Here is a 15,236-nt window from a genome sequence, read left to right as displayed (position 1 = left end):
ATGTTTGCACATGGGGAGGGATGTTTGTCCAGCCAGCAGGTAGACTTCCTTTTCCCTCTGGGCTGGGACAGACTTCCTCTACATGTGACTAGAGGTGGGTGTGGCCTCACCTGTGCAGGTAATGATATAAACGGACTTGGTCCTGTATACCTGAAGGAGTGTCTCCACCCCCATCATTCTGCCCAGACACTGAGGTCCAGCGCCAAGGGCCTTCTGGCAGTTCCCTCATTGTGAGAAGTGAGGTTACAGGGAACCCGACAGAGGGCCTTCTCGGTAGTGGCACCCACCCTGTGGAACACCCTCCCTTCAGATGTGAAGGAAATAAGCAGCTATCTTCTCTTTAAAAGGCAGCCCTGTTTAGGGAGGTTTTTAATATTTAATGCTGTATTGTTTTTAACACTTGATTGGAAGCCGCCTAGAGTGGCTGGGGAAACTCAGCCAGATGGGCGGGGTATAAATAATATATTATTATTATTATTATTATTATTATTATTATTATTATTACTATTATAGAACATTCGTGGGCTGTTGGAAAACACCCAAAATCACCATCGCATTCTGCAATGAAAAGAATCTTAGGCAGCCAGCCTTTCTCAACTTAGCCTACCTCCCAGGTCTGTCGTGATGATGTCCAATGTAGGCAATCAAACACTCTTTAAAGGAAGGATGTGGCAGAATATGTTTATATAAGCCAGAATGACCTAAGAAGAGCTGTGCTGGATCAGGCCAGCGGGCCATCTAGTCCCCCATGCTGTTCTCGCAGTGACCAGCTGGGTGCCATGTTGCAACCTCTCCGATTTCCTCTCAACCTTCAGAAGGGCACAGGAGGTTCGGTCTGCCCTCCATCTTGTCCCCCTTCCTCCAGTCCAAGGCGAGGGACTGTCGATGAGGCTTCTCTGAAGTGCAAAACGACAACAGGTGCAATCCCGCTAACCGCGACTCTCTTAAATCCCAATTCGATCAACGAGGGCTTGCTTCCATGGACTCGCTGCTTTCGTGGAAGACAATCTTACCCGGCTACGAGTGATTGCCAAAAAAGAAGGCAACTTCCAGGAAAATGAGGTTAAGAGGGCTGCAGCTGAAGGTCACAGGAGGACTCTCAGGAAGAATCCTTTGCACCTTGTGAGTCAAAATGCAGTCAGTCAGGGATCATTATGCCCAGTGCAACAACAACAATGCCCAGTGCTTTTTTTCTTTAAAAATGTTAGGGGTATTCTCATTTTCCTGTTCATATTGAAATACTACCCCCCAATGAGGCCAAACTTAGATTCACAATTTTAAAAAAAAATGCTTTATTGGTTTCAAAATTGTACAACAAAAATTTTCAGTAAATGTTATAAACAAAATAGAAATAAACAGTTCTTCATTCATTGTTTGATACTTGTTTGTACACTATTTTGTAATTAAATTAATTTTGTAATTAAACTTGACATTCGATCTTCCCATTATGTTCTCAAATTAAATTATTTAGAACCGCACATTGACTTTGTTTCTCCTTGCTATTTAATTTACATTAGATTTTGTAAAATTGTCCTTCTTAAAGCAGAGAAGCTCAATCAAAACCTGCTAACGGATTTATCATTTGACAATATTATTTGACATAGACTTTACAAATATCCCATTCTCTAGTAATTTTTTTCATCTGAGATATCTCATAACCTCGCTGATAAATCTCGCTAATTCAGCATATTCTTAATTTACTTTGCCATTCCGATCCAATTTTGATTGGGATATCCTCTCCCTTCCACCCTTTCGCAACCAGAATTCTGGCAGCCACTGTGGCGTACATAAGTGCTCTCTTATACTTTTTTGGAATTCCATTTCCCATAATTCTTAGCAGGACAGCCTCTGGTTTCTTAGGGAGAGAGCATTTGAACATTTAAGTCAATTGCAGGTCATTTCCCAGAACTGCCTGTTCTTATTACAGTTCCACTACATGTGGATCTATGTACCTTCAGCCTCCCTGCATTTCCAGCAAATATTTGTCCTAGATCTAGGACATTTTTTGATTCACAAAATGTTTAAAGGCATGCGTACCCCCCACGAGCCTCCAGAAAAAACCCCCCACTGATTATACTGCAAGGGGTTTCCAACACACCTTTGGCTGGCGAACTAGTCTCAGCTTCATCTCCCACACAGGAATGTTGTGCCATGGAGCTTTTCAGATATGGCCGGGGGAAATTCTCTTTGTCTACCATCCTCATCCAACCTTGTATAAATTGAAGATCTGGAATCATTTCCTTCAATTGCCATTTCCCAAAAGCCCTTCCTTCCTTCCTTCCTTCCCTCCATCTCTTCCCTTTTCACTCCGATGCAGAGCAAATTGACACCAAGGGAAGAGTCATCCCCACAATGATGCTGCGGAATAGAATGGACATCTTCTGCTCCCCGCTGCCCCTTCACAAGTTGCAATATACCAAGTCACTGGAATGTGCTTTGATAAGAGAGAACACTATGAAGCTCTTTTATTCCTCTTTTTTTTAAATAATAAAATAAAATTCATTCCAGTTGCACCTTAGAGACCAAGTAAATTTGTTATTGTTATGAGCTTTTGTGTGCATGCTTTTTTATTTTTTTTATTTTTTATTTTGATTCAACTACGGCAGACCAACATGGCTACCTACCTGTATCTTTTTTAATAAATATTTTTTATTAATTTTCACAATTAAACCAAATCATCACAGATGATAAAAATGGAAAAAAGATTTCAAACAACTGTATTCACATAGTATTAAATCCACATTATGGGATTGACTCCCTCCCCCTGGTTCCTTGTGTTATCTCAGTTTATGCCTGTCAATCAAGACTTTATCTCTGATTACCTCCAAGTAATGGCAAGTTCTTAAAGAAATGGGAGTGCCTGATCACCTCATCTGTCTCTTGAGAAATCTCTATGTGGGACAAGAAGCTACAGTTAGAACTGGATATGGAACAACTGATTGGTTCAAAATTGGGAAAGGAGTACGGCAAGGCTGTATATTGTCTCCATGCTTATTTAACTTATATGCAGAATTCATCATGCAAAAGGCTGGGCTGGATGAATCCCAAACTGGAATTAAGATTGCTGGAAGAAATATCAACAACCTCAGATATGCAGATGACAAAACCTTGATGGCAGAAAGTGAGGAGGAATTAAAGAACCTTTTAATGAGGGTGAAAGAGGCGAGCGCAAAATATGGTCTGAAGCTAAACATCTTAAAAATGAAGAACATGGCCACTGCTCCCATCACCTCCTGGCAAATAGAAGGGGAAGAAATGGAGGCAGTGAGAGATTTTACTTTCTTGGGCTCCATGATCACTGCAGATGGTGACAGCAGTCACGAAATTAAAAGATGCCTGCTTCTTGGGAGAAAAGCAATGACAAACCTAGACAGCATCTTAAAAAGCAGAGACATCAACCTTGCCAGCAAAGGTCCGTATAGTAAAAGCTATGGTTTCCCCAGTAGTGATGTATGGAAATGAGAGCTGAACCATAAAGAAGGCTGATTGCCAAAAAAATGGGTGCTTTTGAATTATGGTGCTGGAGGAGACTCTTGAGAGTCCCATGGACTGCAAGAAGATCAAACCTCTCCATTCTGAAGGAAATCAGCCCTGAGTGCTCACTGGAAGGACAGATCCTGAAGCTGAGGCTCCAATACTTTGGCCACCTCATGAGAAGAGAAGACTCCCTGGAAAAGACCCTGATGTTGGGAAAGATGGAGGGCACAAGGAGAAGGGGACGACAGAGGATGAGATGGTTGGACAGTGTTCTCGAAGCTACCAACATGAGTCTGACAAAGCTGCAGGAGGCAGTGGGAGACAGGAGTGCCTGACGTGCTCTGGTCCATGGGGTCACGAAGAGTCGGATAGGACTAAACAACAACAATGAGATTGAATTGTTAATAAGATCAAGCACATTCCTTATGGCAAACATGTCATTGGGCATTCCAGTGACTGTTGGCATCCTCCTAATGAGCAAATAGAAATGATTAGAGCTGAGTTTAATGAAATGGGGAATGAAAGTGGACTAGAGAAGGATGAAATGCTACATTTTTGTATGTATATTTTGTACAGATTGCTCTTGGAATGGCACACAAGAGATGAACAGGTCAAATCTGTAATGATACACTGAGCAAAGGACTTGGGGCACAACATTCAGATTGCAGGTTGGGAAAAGTTATGGAAAACAGATTTGAAATTTAGGGCTGAAAGAAAACTATATGAAAATGATGTACCGGTGGTCGTTGACTCCTAGTAAGCTAGCAACAATGTATAGAACCAGTACAAATACCTGCTGGAAATGTAAAGAGAAAGAAGGTACCTTTTATCATATGTGGTGGCTGTGCGAGGTAATAAAAGCTTTCTGGGAGATGATATATAATGAATTGAAAAAAATGTTTAAAATAACTTTTGTATATATATAAAAACCAGCAGCTTTTTTATAAGGAGGAAAACCTTTTATGCATGTGACAAGAGCCACAGGGATGCTACTAGCCTAGAGGTGGAACGAAGACAAAATCCCGCCCAGAGAAGAATGGTAAATCAAGCTGTTAGACTATGCCAAAATGGCAAAACTGACTGGAAAGTTCAGGAACCAAGAAGACAAATACTTCAAGAAAGAATGGGGAAAATTTATAATTTATTTAGGAGACTACCGTAAGCAAATGAAAACATTAGCAGGATTTTAATCTCACTTGCAATGTAACAAATTCGATGGATAATATGGATAGATATAAAATATAGATTTGATAATAATAAGCAGTTGAAAATGCAGACATTAGGACCCATGGAGGGGATGGGGGTGTCTCAAGATTCGGAGAAAACTCTGTATATGGAAATGTATTTGGTTTTGTTGTAAATCTGTATTTGAAAAATCAAATAAGAACTGAGAGAGAGAGAGAGAGAGAGAGAGAGAGAAAGAAGGATGAAATGGAAAATGGAAACGAAGAGGACACAGAGACTTCAGGGAGCAATTTCGATAAAGGGTTGCCAGAAAATGGAAAAGCTCTTCGCAGAGGTGTTTAGAGGAATTAAAAAGTAGAATTGTTGTGATGTCGGAGGAGTGGAATGAAGCCATGGATGGAGAAATGAAGAAAGACCCTGAGCCAACAGAGACAGAGTTGAGAGAGAAAAGTCTCTGTCTACAACCTGGAAATTCAGTTAATGAATACACAATAAAAAAAGGATTGTGGTGTACTATTTTAATATATAAATAAAATAAACTCTTGTGTGGACAAAGATGGAAAGATATTTTAACATTTAATATGGAGGAATGGTTGAAGTTAATAGAGGTAAAGTTCATATGTTTGTTTAGAGGGAAATGATTGCTGAAATTTATTAATAGCAATAATTAGAAAACCCCCTTTGGACTTTTTGTTTATAAAGGAATATGAACTAATCAGATACATTTGGAATAGAAGACTGGGAAAATATTACCTAACAGAAAGTAGATCTGTTGGATGTCATTCTAGGGTGAATATTTTTAATAATTTATTTTATGTAACAGATTGGGAGAATCAGAAGTCTTTCTCTTTTCTTCTATATTGTTGTTTTCCTTTGGTATTTTCTCTTATCCGTCTCTCTTTGTTTCTGTTTTTTATTTAGATTTGTTTCTTTTATCTTATTGTATTATTAAAAATCTGTAACAAAATCTTATTTAAATAACATTTCCCGCACTCCCAACATTTATATGCTTTCTATTCTTTATGGAGTCTCTGGTGTTTTTTAAGGTTTCTCTGTGAGAAACATTTCCCACACTCTACACACTGGTAAGGCCTCTCTCCTGTGTGGACTCTCTTGGGTATAAGAAGCTTCAACTTTTCAGAAAAACATTTTTCACACTCCAAGCATTTGTAGGGCTTGTCTCCTGTATTGATTGTCCAAGGGATTATGAGATATGCTTTCTAGGGTTCCGATTTATTATGATTTCTCTCATGCCTACGAAGGTTCTTACTCTTGGTAAATAATTGTCCACATTCTGTGCATTTGTAAGGTTTATCTCCTGCATGGGTCTTCTGATGGATCATAAGCCGCCATTCGCTAGCAAAACTTTCCTCACACTCTGTGCATTTATAGACTATCTTTCCTGTGTGGATTCGCTGATGTTTCAGAAGACCGTCTCTTCTCGAAAAGAATTTCCCACACTCTGAGCATTTGTAGGGCTTCTCCCCTGTGTGGGTTCTCTGATGAAGCACAAGACAGTGTTTCCTAGAAAAACATTTCCCACATTCCAAGCATTTATGGCATCTATTTACTGTATGCTTTTTCTGGTGCCCCTTAAGGGTATGTGAATGAGAAAATATCATTCCGCATTCCAAACATATATATGGCTTTCTTGGGTGAATTCTCTTATGTCTCATAAGATGTGCTGAAACAGAAAAACATTTCCCACAATCTTCACATTTATAAGGCCCCTCTCCTATGTGCACTCTCTGGTGTTCATCAAGTTCTGCTAGGCTGGCAAAGTGTTTTCGACATTCCACGCATTTGTAGGGATCCAAATGAGTATGATTTCTCTCGTGTCTACGAAGGTTCTTACTCTTGGTAAAGACTTTTCCACATTCCGTGCATTTGTTGGGTTTCTTTCCTGCATGGCTTTTCTGATGGATGATAAGCTGTGATTCGCTGGTAAAACATTCCTCACACTCTGTGCATTTATAGGATATCTCACCTGGGTGGACTCTCCGATGTTTTACAAGACTCTCTCTCCTTGAAAAGCATTTCCCACACACTGAGCATTTGTAGGGCTTCTCCCCTGTGTGGATTCTCTGATGAATCACAAGACCGTCTCTCCTAGCAAAACATTTCCCACATTCCAAGCATTCATGGCATCTATTTACCGTATGCTTTTTCTGGTGCCCCTTAAGGGTATGTGAATGAGAAAATATCATTCCACATTCCAAACATATATATGGCTTTCCTGGGTGGCCTTTTTTATGTCTATTAAGATGTGATGAAGTAGAAAAACATTTCCCACAATCTCTACATTCATAAGGCCCCTTTATTGTGTGCACTCTCTGGTGTTCATCAAGGTCTGCTAGGCCGGCAAAGCATTTTCCACATTTCCTGCATTTGTAGGGTTTCTCTCCTGTGTGGATTCCCTGATGGATTTCAAGTTCTGATGGCGAAACAAACCTTTCCCCACACTCCGCACATTTATGGGGCCTCTCTCCACTGTGAACCGCCTGATGGCTCAAAAGGGCAGATTTATCAAGAAAACATTTCCCACACTCTGTGCATTGATAGGGTTTCTTTCCTGGGTGGATTATCTGGTGTTGAACAAGATCTGATTTTGTGGGGAAGCGTTTCCCACACTCCAAGCACATATGAGGCTTTTCTCCTGAATGGGTTCGCTGATGAATAACAAGTTGTGGCCTACAAGAGAAGGATGACTCACACTCACTGCATTTGTGGCATTTCTGTCCTGTGGGGATTTTCTGGTGTACAAGAAGCTGTGATCTCCAGAGAAAACTTTTCCCGCACCCATCACATCTGTGGGGCCCTGTGTGGATTCTCTGATGTTTCACAAAAACTGATCGGCTAGGGAAATTTCCCCCACACTCCAAGCATTTATATGGTTTCTTTCCCGAGTGGCCCCTCCGATGGATCACAAGAACAGTGTGCTGAGCAAACAATTTGCCACATTTCATGCACTTATAGGGTTTACCCCCCTTATAGATCTGCTGACGTCTCACCAGTTGCCGCCGTCTAGAAAAGCTCGTCTCAGACTGTAAGTATTTGTGTCGTTTATTTCCTGTGTGGACTCTCTGGTGTTCACAAAGCTGCAATTCCTGAGGGAAACATTTCCCACACTCCAAGCATTTGTACGGTTTTATTCTTGCGTGGGCTCTGAGATGCTTCACAAAATCCGAGAGTGGGGAATGTTTCTCTCCACACTTCCGGCAGTTGTAGGAGTTGTCTGCTGCATGGACCTTCCGATGGAGCTGAAGGACGGATCGATGAGAAAACGTTTCCCCACACTCTGCACACTTATGGGGTTTTTCTCTTTGGCGGGTACTTTGGTGGCTCAAAAGCCCTGAACTCTGACCAAAACATTCCTCACTCTCACTGCCGTTCTGGGGCTTCTCTCCTGTGTGGATTCTCTGGTGTCTGGCAAGAGCCAACGTGGAGGCAAAGCACTCGCCACAGATTGGGCAGGTATATTTTCTGCTGGTGTCATCTGCTTAGAGAGAGAGAGAAGGGTGGAAAGTTAGGCTTGAGTCTGGAAGAGAAGGAACCACACACAATACAAACTGAATAATGGTTGTGCTATGATATGCAAGATATGAAGCCTGAACCTGTGAAAGCTCTCACAACCCCCCACAATTTACATTAAGTGTAGCCAGGGGTAGGCCCAGATTTGGGCATAATGCCCACAGCCCCTCTGTTCTCCACACAAAGTGGCCTCACTTTAGTCATCATCATCACTTTTGATTCGTAAACCGTCTTTCTATCTTACGATACCCAAGGCGGTTTACAAGCTGAAGAAACCAAGAACATACACCATAACAATCTAATGTGATAATAAAACATAACTTTAAAATAAGCAACCCACATCAAATAAATTAGCATTCAACAATCACTAGAATAGTATAGAATAATATTAAATATCAGCATATAAAAATTAAACAGAAACCCACTCTTAACAATTACAATAAATAGCGTCCAAGCTACAAACATTAACACAACAGCAAGCCACAGTGCATAACATAATAGATAAAAAAATTGAGAAGCAGAGACTGGAGGATGGGACAAGGCAGGTGGAAGAAGGCCTTGCCTGATGAAGTCTCTCCCTCTCAGAAGTGGCTTTTCAGGATGGGCATGTGAGTGTACAAGGCTGCCATCCAGATCACCTTATCATTGGGATCAGGTTCCCAGCAGCATTTTTGATGTTTCTTGCTGGCATTCCACGAAGGTGACTAAACTTCCAAACTTTTCCAAACACAGCTTTTTTGGGCTGTGGCCCCGATCTGGTGGAACACTCTGCCACAAGAGACTAGGGCCCTGCGGGACTTGACATCTTTCTGCAGGGCCTGCAAGACAGAGCTGTTCCACCAGGCCTTTGGCCAAGGCATAGCCTGATACGCTCCTTCGGCAGTCTTCACAGAACTCTAGCCCAATGCTTGCCATTAATTTGATTTTGAATTGATTTTAGAATGCTGTGTTACTTTTATTGTTGTTAGCTGCTCTGAGCCCGGCTTCGGCTGGGGAGGGCGGGATATAAATAAATTGTTGTTGTTGTTGTTGTTGTTGTTGTTGTTGTTGTTGTTGTTGTTAAACCTTGTCATGAGGTAGTGATAGGTTGTTACAATCCCACCCCCCACCTTGAAAGCTACATTGAGCTACACAAGGAAGGTGTGAGTGCATGGCGGACTTTGGGCTTTGAAATTTCAACACCGCCCCGTGAAACGCCGAAATTCGGTGCCCCAAACAACTCTCCCCTTCCAACGTTCCTCATTGTTGTGGTGCCCCCAGCGGCTCCCTCTTGGCTTGGTGTTCCGCTTAACCTGCCTTTGGTGAGTGTGACACTCTCCTCTGGCATAGTCTGTGGCATAATGTCACTGTCTGCATAAATTGCTCCTTATTTCTCCATTCCAGAAGATTCCCCGATGCACAATGACCTCTGGATTCCTCTTTAACAACATCATCATCAACAACAATTTTATTACTTATACGCTGCCACTCTCGGCGGCTCCCAACAGAGGACTAAAAACAGAATAAACCTTCAAACATTAAGAACTTCCCTAAACAGGGCTGCCTTCAGATGTCTTCTAAAAGAAGATGGGAAGGTGTTCCACAGGGCATACGCATGTGAAAACCATTTAGTCGCTGACCTACCTGGACTGGCTGGGCGACAGTAGGAGTGCTCCAGCAATAACATCGCTCCCAGGGAAAGGCGCTTCTGCATCATTCTCCTTGGTTTTCAACTGACGACTTGGCGGAGGATCACGGCGGATGTGGGGCCGCCTCTTTTTACCACCCTGTATGAAAATAGAACTTTTAGCAGTGGCCTCTCATTCGCCTATGGGATTAATAATAATAATAATAATAATAATAATAATTTACTTATACCCCCCCCATCTGGCTGGATTTCCCCAGCCACTCTGGGTGGCACCCAACAGAATTAAAAGCAGAAGAAAATATCAAACATTGAAAACTTCCCTAAATAGGGCTACCTTCAGATGTGTTCTAAAAGTCAGATAGTTGTTTATTTTCTTGACATCTGATGGGATGGCAGGCGCCCAACATTTTGAATTGCACCAACACTTTGAATTGTGCTCGGAAACCTACTGGCATTTGACTGACCAGCAAGAAGACCTTGGGGTCATAGTGAACAGCTCAAAGGTTTTGGTCCAGTGTGTGTACGGAGTCTGTGAAAAAGGCAAATTCTCCATACAATATCATAGTGCCATTATACAAATCTATGGTGCAGCTGCATTTGGAATAATACAGGTCACCGCACGTCAAAAAGCATTTGGGGCTTTTCAGAAAAGCAAAGTGAGAGGTGACACGATAGAAATTTATAAAATTATGCACGGCATAATTTTAGTGGAAGGGGTGAAGTTTAGTGGAAAGGGTGAAGTTTCTCCTCCTCTCTCAAAACACTCTTGTTTCAACTTGTCCGGACCATTGTGTGTCTCACTGATCCTTAGGGTTGCCATATTTCAAAAAGTGAAAATCCGGACACAAGTTTTCGAGCTTTTTCCCCCCATGGAAATTCACCAAATTCTACACTTCTGACATGGGTTTCTGTACGTCTGGATTTTTCCGGACAGTACAGCAATTTCCGCCCAGACACCATTTCCGACAGCTGGATCCTGGCTATTTCCAGGAAGTTCCGGATGCATGGCAACCCAACAATCATAGAATCATAGAATCATAGAATCCTGTCTGCCAATCTACCCACCACAACCAGAAGCTTCTTATGGGAAGTCTGTTATGTCCTGAAAATCCCTATTGTTTTCCTGCCCCCACCAGCACAGGATAAAACTCTGTGGAGGCCCCTAGGCAGTCGAAATCTCGGGGGCCCTCTTGTAAATGGTATCCTAATAAGTTTTTGATTTTACCAACCAGCAATTTAAATAAGCCAATTTTGATACACCACCAATTATTTCCAGTGATACTGCTGCAGACTGCATCCACCAATTTTAGAAACAATATCTGAGGGGGCTTCACATCCCCCTTTTCTCTCACATACACACCTCACTTTCCATGAAGGTTTTCAAGCAGAGGTTGTAATGTAATGTATGATTTAGCTGAATTTGGCATTACAATCAGAATTCTATGGCAAAAGAAAATACAAAATAGGACACAAACAAAAAAACCCAAAAATACAATCATCTGACTTCGGGAGGGTGGAGCGAGGGCTCTGGGATGATGCCAGAGCCCTGGCAACGCCTTATCTATCTGTCTATCTATCTATCTATCTATCTATCTATCTATCTACACACACAATTATTTGTGCCTTTTTCATTACAAGTTTTCATATTCCATTGATTTACTCACACAATCATGGTCATCGACTTCCCTTCCTCCCTTCCATAGTTTGGTACTCTCCAATTCTACCTATCCCTGCTTTTTCCCTCACACATCCGCTTAGGAAAGCATGTGTGTGAGCAGTTTCTGCCTTGCCCCACTCCTTTCCAGGGGAAAACTTGCTCTTTAGGATAGGTTGGATCAAAGACCAATATAAGAAGCAAAAGAAACAGCAGAATTACAATTATCTGTCTTCGGGGATGGCAGAGCAAGGGCTCTGGTATGGTGCCAGAGCCCTGGCACTGCATTCTCTTAATATATATATTCTCTTAATATATATATATTTATGCTTTTATTCCATTACAAGTTTTCATATTCCATTCAATTTACTCACACAATCATAGTCATCAACTTCCCCCCCTTCCATGGTTCTAGATATCTACCCATTACAACTGCATATTCCAACGGCTCCTTTGCAGGGGGTTGGACTAGATGACCCTCAGATCCCCTTCCAACTCTACAATTCTTTTGATTCTACTATTCAGCCTCTCCCCACTCTTTCTCTCACACATCTGCTTAAGAAAGCACATGTCTGGGCAGTTTCCCCCTTGCTCCACTGCTTTCCAAGGGAAAAACTTGCACTTTAGGGATAGGCTGGATCAAAGGTCAATCTGGGGGAAATCTGAATTGCTGCTTGCTCCTCTAACTGAGCACGAAAGAGCAGTTTTGGTGGTGGGCTGGGGGATTCAAGAGAAAGTGTGGATAAGCCCTTAGACCCATATCTCCCCTTTCCTGCTTCTCACTCACATTCACCCGTTACAAGAGTCATCTGCAGCTTCTCTTCTGTGATAAGCTCCCACAGGAAACCCTGAAAGTGACCTCTGTCTTGCTCCAATGTGCTTTTCCTTATCACAACAATCCTGTTCCGCCTCTTCCCCTTCCTGCCAAGAAGAGTACCTGAGGGCTGATGGGAGAAAGCAAAAGTGCATTGCACTGTGGGGTTTCTCAAGCCTTCTTTCTTATCCAGACCCAAAGCCTTCTGGGAGATGTAGTTTCTTCCAGTGTTTCTCAAATTTGGGTACCCACCCTACAACGTCTCATCATTCCTGACCACTGGTCCTGCAAGCAAAGGATTATGGGAGTTGTAGTCCAACAACAACTGGGGACTCAAGTTTGATATACAGTACAGCACAATATAAGGAGATTCCAACTAGACTTACGAAAGAACTTTCTGATAATAAGAGCTGTTCAACCGTGGGAACCGTCTCCCTCGGGAGGTTGCAGAATCTCCTTCCTTGGAAGCTTTTAAGCAGCGGTTGGATGGCCATCTGTCATGGATGCGTTAGCTGAGTTTCTTGCATTGCAGGGGGTTGGACTAGATGACCCTCGGGAACCCTTCAAGCCCAAAGATTCTATGACTCTATTAAACAAAAGACGCAGAAGAAATATAATTATCTGGCTAAAGGAAGGCAGAGTGAGGGGCTCTGGGATGCTACCCGAGCCCTTGCATCACTCATTCATTCCTTCATATATACATTATAAATAACATTACAAGAGTCGACTGCAGCTTCGTTTCCCAAAACTCCCTAAGGGCACCCTGCAAGCGACCCCCCCATGTGCTTTTCCTTATCACAACAATCTTGTTCTGCCTCCTCCCCTTTCTTATCCAGACCCAAAGCCTTCTGGGAGATATAGTCTCTTCCAGTATTTATCATACTTAGGTACCCACCCAATCAATGTTAGACTACAAACTCCCATCATTCCTGGCCACTGGTCTTGCTGGTCTTGCTAGCTAGGGATGATGGGAGTTGTAGGGCAGAGCAAGGGCTCTGGTATGGTGCCAGAGCCCTGGCACTGCATTCTCTTAAATATATATATATATATATATGCTTTTTTCCATTACAAGTTTTCATATTCCATTCAATTTACTCACACAATCATAGTCATCAACTTCCCTCCCCCCCTTCCATGGTTCTAGATATCTACCCATTACAACTGCATATTCCACTGGCTCCATTGCAGGGGGTTGGACTAGATGACCCTCAGATCCCTTTCCAACTCTACAATTCTTTGATTGTACGATTCAGCCTCTCCCTACTCTTTCCTCACACATCCGCTTAGGAAAGCACATGTCTGGGCAGTTTCTCCCTTGCTCCTCTCCTGCAAGCATAGTTTCCCAAACTTGAGTCCCCTGGTGTTTTTGCACTACAGCTCCCAAAAACCTGCTCTTTATGGGTAAGCTGGATCAAAGGCCAATCTGGGGAAAATATGAATGGCTGCTTGCTCCTCTGAGCATGAAAGAGCAGTTTTTATGGGGGGGGATTCAGATGTAAGTGTGGATAAACCCTTAGACCCGTGTCTTCCCTTTCCGGCTTCTCACCCACATTTACCTGTTACACAATTCAGCTGCAGCTTCTCTTCTGAGATGAGCTCCCAAAGGACACCTTTCAAGCGACCTCCATCCTGCCCCATGTGCAGCCTTCACAGAAAGGCTTTTCCCTCTAAAGTCCTATTGCAAACCCCTTGTTTTTCCTCCTCCACTTCCTGCCCTGATAAGGAGGACTCAGGGGAGAAAGCAAGAGCCCATTGCATTGTGGGGCTTCCCACGCCTGGCGTTCTTTCTTTCCCAGACCCAAAGCCTTCTGGGAGATGTAGTATCTTCCAGTGTTTCTCAATCTTGCTCCTGTTTTTTTGGACTACAATTCCCATAATCCCTGGTCCCTGGTCCTGCAAGCAAAGAATGATGGGAGTTGTAGTCCCAACAACACCTGGGGACTCAAGTTTGATATACAGTACAATATGATATAAGGAGATTCCAACTAGACGTACGAAAGAACTTTCTGATAAAAAGAGCTGTTCGACCGTGGGAACGGTCTCCCTCGGGAGGTTGCAGAATCTCCTTCCTTGGAGGTTTTTAAGCAGAGGTTGGATGGCCCTCTGTCATGGATGCTTTAGCTGAGATTCCTGCATTGCAGGGGGTTAGACTAGATGACCCTCAGGACCCCTTCCAGTCCAAAGATTCTATGTTTCTATTAAACAAAAGAAGCACAATAAATATAATTATTTGGCTTAAGGAAGGCAGAGTGAGGGGCTCTAGGATGCTACCTGAGCCCCTGCACCACTCACCACTCATTCATATATATGTTATATATAACATTACACAAGTCAGCTGCAGCTTCTCTTCCCAAAACTCCCTAAGGACACCCTGCAAACGCCCCCCTAATTTTCCTTATCACAACAATCTTGTTCTGCGTCCTCCCCTTCCCACCAAGAAGATTCCTTGAAAAAGAGGGCTGAGGGGAGAAAGCAAAATCCCATTGCATTCTGGGGCTGCCCAGTCCTTGTCTTCTTTCTTATCCAGACCCAAAGCCTTCTGGGAGATGTAGTCTCTTCCAGTATTTATCAAACTTAGGCACCCACCCAAACAATGCTAGACTACAAACCCCATCATTCCTGACCACCGGTCTTGCTAGCTAGGGATGATGGGAGTTGTAGTCCCAAAACACCTCAAGTTTGAGAAACAATGCTTGCAGCTGAGCCCTATGTAAGCTGTCATTTATGGGATCTGGGAGGGTGTTTTTTTAAAAAAACAGAACTTAAAACTGTAGACTGTTGAAAAACAGATGCTGTATGTTTGTTCAGTTGCATTTTAATTACTTCTTTTATTTCTTATTTTGAATCTTATTTTTATATTTCATTTTATTGCTATTACAATTGGAATTCCATGGCACAAGAAAAGACAATATAAGAGGCAAAAGAAAAACAAGAATTACAATTACAGT

At 42.5% G+C, this 15,236-nt stretch overlaps 1 protein-coding gene across 7 annotated transcripts in view; it reads right to left on the bottom strand.

Annotated features, from left to right (window-relative positions):
• Positions 1–1,275: 1,275 nt before the first annotated feature.
• Positions 1,276–15,236, bottom strand: part of LOC310701194 (uncharacterized protein) — a 14,864-nt gene continuing 903 nt past the window's right edge. Inside the window, exons 2-5 of one of the 7 annotated variants that reach the window (XR_014522943.1) lie at positions 12,675–12,874; positions 9,817–9,959; positions 4,674–8,161; positions 1,276–4,526 (exon numbers count right to left, since the gene is read on the bottom strand). Coding sequence is in view for 6 of the 7 variants with exons in the window: in XM_083491677.1 (XP_083347803.1) it covers positions 5,883–8,161; positions 9,817–9,889 (2,352 nt within the window). In the remaining variant the exon portion in view is untranslated. Of the gene's footprint in view, positions 8,162–9,816; positions 9,960–12,261; positions 12,381–12,411; positions 12,574–12,674; positions 12,875–14,283; positions 14,484–15,236 lie in introns of those variants that run through there. The other 6 variants (XM_083491677.1, XM_083491676.1, XM_083491675.1 and 3 more) reach the window with 6 other exon arrangements.

The sequence above is a fragment of the Podarcis liolepis genome (genome assembly GCF_965112155.1).
Source record: "Podarcis liolepis genome assembly, chromosome: 2".
Lineage (NCBI taxonomy): Eukaryota > Metazoa > Chordata > Lepidosauria > Squamata > Lacertidae > Podarcis > Podarcis liolepis.
This window is presented reverse-complemented; position numbering and strand designations above follow the sequence as displayed.